This window comes from Panicum virgatum, chromosome 2K (assembly GCF_016808335.1).
Source record: "Panicum virgatum strain AP13 chromosome 2K, P.virgatum_v5, whole genome shotgun sequence".
Taxonomy (NCBI): domain Eukaryota; kingdom Viridiplantae; phylum Streptophyta; class Magnoliopsida; order Poales; family Poaceae; genus Panicum; species Panicum virgatum.
The window spans coordinates 16,861,329-16,869,277 of NC_053137.1; the positions used below are offsets into that span (position 1 = coordinate 16,861,329).

Here is a 7,949-nt window from a genome sequence, read left to right on the forward strand (position 1 = left end):
TTGGCAAACCATCTAAAATCCAAGATTCTAGAATCCACCAAGGCATCCATAAAGGGCCTCCGACTGCCAAGATTTTCAGAATTCTAGAATCTTCATTCTACAATCTGCAATAGAATTTGCTCCGTTGGAAATGGCTACAGGTTTTGAATTTTGGATTTTGGAAATTTGATGTCCTCCAAACAGCTGTTGCAGGCAAGTGCTAAGGCCGAGGCTCTTCTTGACCAGAGAAACATGAATACTTGCACAGTGATCTACAGTAAAACGATGGCCTGGCTGGCTGGCCTCCTTCTCCTTTCGGGATAAGATGTTATACTTATTTCGTCGAGGAAAAATGAATTGTATTTGAAATTTATGATTTAAATTTATAATCTGATTGTCCGATGCGTTGATATAGCATTTTGATTATTGGGGAAAGTTCTTTTGGCTTTGGGAGTCTGCAAAAGTAGTCCTTCCCATAATAGTTATGAAATTAGTATTGTGACATCTCCCCACATCAGTTATGAAAAAATATTATTGTTAGACTACTGGAGACAAACTATAGAAAACTATTGGAGAAAGATAATTAGAAGACTACTAGAGACATTCTAATGTAGTGTCGCCAGTTTGGTAACGGGACTGAAAATAGATTGCGGAGGCATTCGAGGTGGGATCCCTCTTGTTTGGTTTGACAAGGTATAAAAAGCGAACAACGCAGGACAAGAAGACTTGAAACAATATAAGCTAGTCTTTCAAGGCCCTATCGTGATCCTTTAGAGTTACCCACTCACATTAACTATTTACATAAGAGCATAAGAGCAACTCGAGCAGACCCTCTAAACAACCTTCTATCTCAAGTTTAAATGGTTAATTTAAACAAACACGCTCAACGGGCCCTCTATTAGACCCTCTATTTTGGGAAGACCTTCAAATTCTCACCTCCATCCTCCATTTGGCCTCAGAGCAAATTTGAAGACCTCTAAAAAAATAGAGGCAACAGGCAACCCTCGTTTAGCATTTAGACGGTCTGATTTAGGGACTATTGCTAGAGTTGCTCCAAACTCAGCGATTAAACTCAATTTAGACGGTCTGATTTAGGGACTATTGCTAGCGTTGCTCCAAACTTGGCAATTGAACTCGATTTGATATTTAGACGGTGAGGCTATTATTGGAGTTGCTCCAAACTTGGCGATTGAACTCGAGAAGTAGGTCGAAACATCCAGCTAACGTGGCGCATGAACCAAACCAGGCACGCCTTCTTTAGAATATCAAGCATTATATTACACATGACGTAGAGGCGTGAAACTAGTGGCTTTGCCTGTGACTGGCTCAACATGTCATGGAAGGCTAAGAAATTTTAACCTATGCCTGTGACTGGCTCAACATGTCATAATGCTTAAGGCATATTTCACAGGCACGTGAGGCTTCAGGGAGTGGCCACATTTTCCTTGGCAAGAGGGGCGATCTCCTCGCCCTCGATGCCCGCCTCACTTCCCTCGACCCCGAGGCCAAGAAGCACCTCCTCCCACTTCTTCGCAGGCCCCTGGACCAGAGAAGGGAAGGGGTTATCCTGTATCTTCACAAAAATTTGCTGCACGGTTACGGTAAACAAATGAAGAGCTTAGCATCTGTGCCTACCTTCCAGGACAGGTCCTGCACCATGCAGTTCTGAATCATCTCATGGAACACCGGGGTGGCGTACTGTTCCAGAGCGCGTGTGACAGTTGATGCCACTGCTGCGACGTCAGCTGTATCGACAGTTTCACACTACAGGATAGCAAAGGCTATGATCAGGGACTATTTCTCGGGCGTGAGAGCCAAAGAGTCAGTGATTGCCTACTGTGCTTTACCTCGACATTGAAGGGACCCATGTGGAATCCGGTGACACCCTCCTTAACCGTGTCTACAAGTCCTCCAGTTGATGAACAGATGGGGATCTGGAAAAAAAAAAGATATTTGCAGAATTTTGTCATCAATGATCATTTTTCTTCACCTTCTCTACTTAACTTAGTAGTATTTTCTAACAGTTTATAGAGAATTAAGATACACCTTCGAATGAAATCAAACTGGAAATGTAACAAGGCAAGTTAGAAATTCTTACCACTCCATATCTCATCCCTTGCAACTGAATGAGACCACAGGGCTCAAACCTACTTGGGACAATGATGAAGTCAGCCCCAGCAAACATCATATGTGCTAATGGGACGTTGAATTTCGCTATGCCTCTGGCATTGTTTGGATATTTCACTTCTAGCAGCGTCAATTCCTCCTCCATTTTCTTCTTCCCTGTACCCTGAAGAGCAAGAGAAAATTTTCTCATCAACCACCAGCTTGCATTACGGCATGTGAAAGCATTAGGATTCACTTATTAATTGAAACATACAAGAACAATTATCTGAACATTCTCGCCCACGAATTCCGGAATGGCTGAAATAAGTATGTCTGATCCTTTCTGTTCTTCAAGACGGCCAACAAAAACTATAACAGGGATGTTGGAGTCCACAGGCAATCCAACTTCAGCTTGCAACCTTTCTTTATTGAGAGCCCTTGCTTCAGTTACCTGACAATTTATTTCATTGAGTAGAGAAATCTCCAAATGTGGTAAGAACGGGCAAATGTCATAAATAGTGACCTTACCGTTGTTGCATCATATTTCACACTGATGTACTTATCTGTTGAAGGATCCCATTCATAAACATCCATGCCATTTACAATTCCAGTTTCGAGGGGCTTTGTGCGAAGGACACCATCCAACTCAACACCTTTGTCTGGGCCAGAAGTGAGTTCCTTGACATAATGTGGACTAACTGTTAGAACCAGATCACTCTCAACAATCCCTGCCTTCATCCAGTTAATCTTTCTCCCTAGTACAGGCTTAACATGTCTGCACACATTCACATCCTACCAGTGTCAAAGAAACAAGAGAATATACAGAATACTCTTTTATCCAAATGAGGGAATAGAGCATGAAGGCCCATACCCATCAATAAAATCAAATGAAGGCAAGAAACTGTCAGGTAGATTAAGAACTTCGAAGTCTGCTCTGGCAAATCTACCTTGATAGGCAATGTTGTGAATGCAGAAAGCAACCTACAAGATCACAGTTGACCAAAAAAAAATGAAAATATGTGAAGTATGAAGACTAAAAAGATCACTCTGAAGAATTTCAATATTTTTATGAGAGTAAAACTCAATCCCTTAGAGTGGGTGTTGGTTACATATATAGTCATTTAATGATGGCTACATTCGATTCATAACAAAGGACAGATCCTGAACGGTTACAAGCCTAGCACAATACGTCATCCAACAACAATACGCCTCAGTCTAAACTGTAGTTAAGAGAAGTTATTGCTGATATCGTTAAGAATTACAATACTTCTATGAGTAAAACTCAATTCTTTAGGTATTGTTACATTTTTTGTCCTGTAATCCTAACTAGATTCATAACAAAGAACAGATCTTAGCAAGCCAACACATGATTACTCTCCATAAACTTAGTGTCCCAATATTGCTATAAAGTAAAAAAAAAAGAAGAAAATGGGATACCTTAGCATTCGCATAAATTCCATTTGGCTTATACATGCTCTTCAGATAGCAGGGCAGAACTGCAGTGTGCCAATCATTCGCTACGAAGACAACATCTTCACCTGATTACAAGGAAAGAAAAACATGAATGCTAGTAAGTAAGAGTGTGTGGCCATGTTAGTTCAACAGACAGACCTACCATAAGGTCCAGAAAAGTATTCAGAATTGCTGAGATTGAGAACTCTTGGAGCCTCCAAAGCAGCCTAAAAGAATAGCTGGATTAGAAGAAATTTCACAAAAATAATATCGAATGGAGAAATTTGTTGGATTGCAGCATACTCTGAATAATCAAAATTCAAAAGTTGACTGGATTACTTACAAGGCACAAAAGGCAGAACCTCAACTGGTTATCTCTATAATCACTTCCAGTAGTAGGACCATACAATTTTGCACCAGTCTTGCCCCATACCTGGAGTACATGATTCAAATGCAACATTGAAAGGTCACTAGTTCACTACACCTAATTATGTCATTCAATAAGCACACAGAAATGCAACTGGACAGACCTTTTCAAGAAACATAGGGTGATCAACAAAAATACGATCAACTCCTCTTTTGTAGCAGTGGAAGAAGCGAACAGTTTCTACTGTGTCACCAACATTTACCTACAAAAGTGAAACATGTTTTAGTGATTTAGCATATAAAATGTCATTAAGCAGCCACAAGTTAAATGCAAGCTAAATAGCAATAAAGTAAAAAACATATACCTCAACAAGGACATTTGTATCCCATGCATCCTTGTATTGATCATAGCGAGGAGCTATCGTCATGACCCGGTGTCCCATGGCCTACAAAAAAAATGATACATAAATAATGCAAAACACTGTATTACACAGAAATGTCTGTACAATACTATCTCAGAACAGAAGAAATAGATACAGAACAGCCTGCATTAAGCATCATTATAGTAAGCAGAGAAACTATCTTGAGTTAATCTCTTGATATGGTTCAATTCAAGGGTGATCAGATATTATCAACAAGGCTTAATTACCTAAGAATTTGGCAAGGAACACCAGAACATAACTGGTTTGCAGAATGAACTCAAACTTTGGAACTTGTGGTTATTGAAAATAGCAATGTTTCGCAAGAACACTTACAGCCAGAGCTGGGGGCAGTCCTCCTACAACATCACCGAGGCCACCAGTTTTGCACCATGGGTGTACTTCAGTTGCAACAAAAATTATGGTCATTCCAGTGGAACATACAATAGGTGCCTGAGACCTGGTAGTCTTTGGACGAATTCCATTATTTGTGGCTCTTCTTTTGGACAGCCGTGTCTTACTTCGCACGGATTGGGAATGATTGCTTACGAACCTAACTCCACCTCTACAACATTGTTGGAATTGCATGTGAGGTGTCTGCTTCAGTGCACTGGGCCTATTTGTTTGGTAAGAACCATAGGCAGATATTGAACCCATTGCTGCAGCCATTCAGTGGTGACCTGTCAAATGCCAATGAAGACAAAAGTTTTTTATGTCATCCTGGTTCAGATAAACATGAAAAACTACATTGCTTACACAAATATTCTCAATGGGGAGTGGCACAAATATTTGTATACTAGATGCTTATAATATAAACAAAAAATATGAAACCTGATTTTTTTTTAAAAAAAGAAAACAATCTACACAAAGTGGCACAAAGAACATGTTATGTTGATGTAGAACAAATGTTATGTGACTAGATCCAAATATAACTTTTAGATGTTTCAAGTGTTTGAATGATGAGAATACTCAAACTCAAGGTGCTGATGTTATTCAAGGGGACAATGCCTCCAGTTCAATCTAAGACACCATCCAAGGGAAGGCCTCTTCTGTTATCGCCACATTCAGTTACCCAAGATCCTAGCTAGACCTATGCAAAAAGTTAATGAGGTTTCTGACACCTAACTGACTGTGCACTTCAGCACCCTCGTACAGTAGTTCAGCTAGCCAGTTCGGTGTCGGACAAAGTAAGGATAAAGGGAAAGAACCTTTTCCACTAAAAAGATAAAAAATAGGTTTCTTTGTTTATAATTGTGGCTTCAAACAAAGTAAAAGTAATAAGAAAAGAAAATATTTCCTCTTGGGTTCTACTACTTAAATAAACTCTAGTTAATATTACTCAACTGAAATAGGAGATTTTTTTCCGTTGAAGAAAATAGGACATTTTTCATACTGAGGACTGCTTGTGGAGAGATGATTATAGTATGTGAGAATTTTTCTTTTCTTTTTATCAGGTGATATAGGGTTGAACCAATGAAATTTTATGGTGTAGCAAAAACATGGAAAATCCATAATTATCACAAATTCACAAATGTCGCTGTCCTAGCAACCTACTTCCATGTTCATGTTGAAAAGAAAGTGGACCCAGGCTGTGTTTAGATCCGTAAAATAGTGGTAAAAAAGGTCGCATCGAACACTGTAGTACACTGTAGCACTTTTCGTTTGTTTGTTGTAATTGTTGTCCTACCATGACCTAACTAGGCTCAAAAGATTCGTCTCGTCGTGTACATCAAAACTATGCAATTAGTTTTTTTATTTACCTACATTTAATACTCCATGCATGAGTCAAAAGATTTGATGTGATAGATGAATAGTAAAGTTTGGAGAGAGAAATTTTGGAACTAAACACAGCCCCAGTTTGTCTTGACATTCTCCTACTTTATTTTTATTCTGAACCGTCTATTTCCCCAGTTTTAGCACCGAAGGCATGAAGATGGGTCACATGCAAAGTACCGAGATTCAAACAACAGAAAGGGTTTTCAAACAAAAAAACAACAGAAAGGGAAGTGCTGAAAATAAGCGCTAAGTTGAGAATCCAAGTCGTGGCATCACAAAAGGATGCATCTGGGGGGCATGTAAGACCAGAAGTAACAAATTCCTGCAAGAAAGGTGTCGTGATACTAAAACATGATATCAAGCATCTTTACTGATCACGAGTGCCTCTCAAGAAATTCAAACTACAGAAGTTTTTCTAGACAAGCTGAACCCCAGACCACTTTCGCGGACCCTCTGACGAAACTACCTGCCTCTACGAAAGTGGGTCAAAGGAAAGGGTCGAGTAGGACAGAGAACCTACTAGTCTCCCAGATACCGAAGCCATAGATCACAAATTCGGGAGCGCGCAGGAGGAGGAGGCCCAGGACGGGGATTGGGGGAAGAATGAGCTTCAGTCGGCACGTTACCAGACAGCAAGCACTAAGCTAGAGCAAAACCTCCACGCGCGGATCACACTCTTCCCAAGTGCAAAAGCACACAAGAGACGAGCTCATAGTTACCAAGCCATCCAATCCCCAATTCCCCCAGCCTCCCCGAATTCCCAAAACCAAGAAACAATCAAACTGCAGCACTGCACTGCATCATCCGCACTGCTTTGAGCTCGCATTTCAGAATTGAAAATGGGGGTGGGGTGGAGAGAGGTGGGCTCCAAGAATGGGGATGCCGGGTACCTTGCGCTCGCTACAGCCGCGGGAGGAAGGCGAAGCGGGGTGGCGGGACCGCGGGAGTGGCGGACTGCAGGTCGGGTGGAGTGGAGGCTCGCTCGCTCAGGTACGAGTAGAAGGCGGGCGGGCGGCGAGGAGGGCCAGGGAAATATCGCGCGGGCGCCAGGCGGCGGCCGCGCAGTGGCTGGCGCACGGGCGAATATGCCGAGGCGAGCCGACGAACGGGGGGGGCAGGCGGCACGAGGGCCGTCGGTTCCTGCGCTGGGCCCCAGCCGGGGAAAAGGCAGGGGACTCGTGGTGTACTGGTGTTCCCCGGCGCGGCGCGGGGTACAGGGAGCAGGGGGCGCGTGAGCCGTTGGTTCGGGAAGAGGGCGGCGCCGGCCGTCGGCTAGCGGGGTGGCAGGCAGCGACCGAGGAAACTGGAAAGTTGGTGGCGGACACGGGCAAACGACGACGGACATGTGTTGGGACGGGCCCCCCGGGTGTGAGATGATCGCGTACGAGTTTTTTTTTGTGTGTGAAATTCAGAATATCCTTTTCCTTCTGTGCGGTTTTTTTATCCTCTAGGAGTATTTTATATAACTACGAGGGGAGGGAAGTTTATTTTATTTCTGCCCTTAAAATTAAAGAATTTATTTTCTTGTCCAAGGCCATACCCTCGACGGTAAATTCGGAAATGAATTGTTCTTGCCTCCATGAGAAATATGTTGAGTTATTCCTTCACTTCTCCTAGGTGAGGACATCACTTTTGAGAGAAGTGATATAACTTGAGAGAGAGAGGAGGAGGGGGGAGAGAGAGGAAGGAGAGCAAATAGATACAGATTTGGTGGCTCTGCATCGATTTGCCTTAAGTCACCGATCAAAGACTCAAGAGTGCTTGGATTTGCGTCAAATATAGTGAGCATGTTCTACACTCACAATTAAAGTACGTCGACATAGGATGAGCACTAGATTTCATAGAAGTTTC

At 42.3% G+C, this 7,949-nt stretch overlaps 1 protein-coding gene across 1 annotated transcript; it reads right to left on the bottom strand.

Annotated features, from left to right (window-relative positions):
- Positions 1 to 1,150: 1,150 nt before the first annotated feature.
- On the bottom strand, positions 1,151 to 7,247 carry LOC120669339 (granule-bound starch synthase 1b, chloroplastic/amyloplastic-like). Its single transcript, XM_039949110.1, has 14 exons — positions 6,989 to 7,247; positions 4,659 to 5,002; positions 4,269 to 4,349; positions 4,068 to 4,166; positions 3,881 to 3,970; positions 3,701 to 3,764; positions 3,523 to 3,623; positions 2,957 to 3,066; positions 2,614 to 2,860; positions 2,360 to 2,536; positions 2,078 to 2,269; positions 1,827 to 1,913; positions 1,615 to 1,743; positions 1,151 to 1,519 (listed from the first exon to the last, which is right to left on the bottom strand). The coding sequence occupies exons 2-14, from the start codon at positions 4,989 to 4,991 to the stop codon at positions 1,403 to 1,405; spliced, it is 1,827 nt and encodes a 608-aa protein (XP_039805044.1). The 5' UTR covers positions 4,992 to 5,002; positions 6,989 to 7,247; the 3' UTR covers positions 1,151 to 1,402.
- Positions 7,248 to 7,949: the final 702 nt, after the last annotated feature.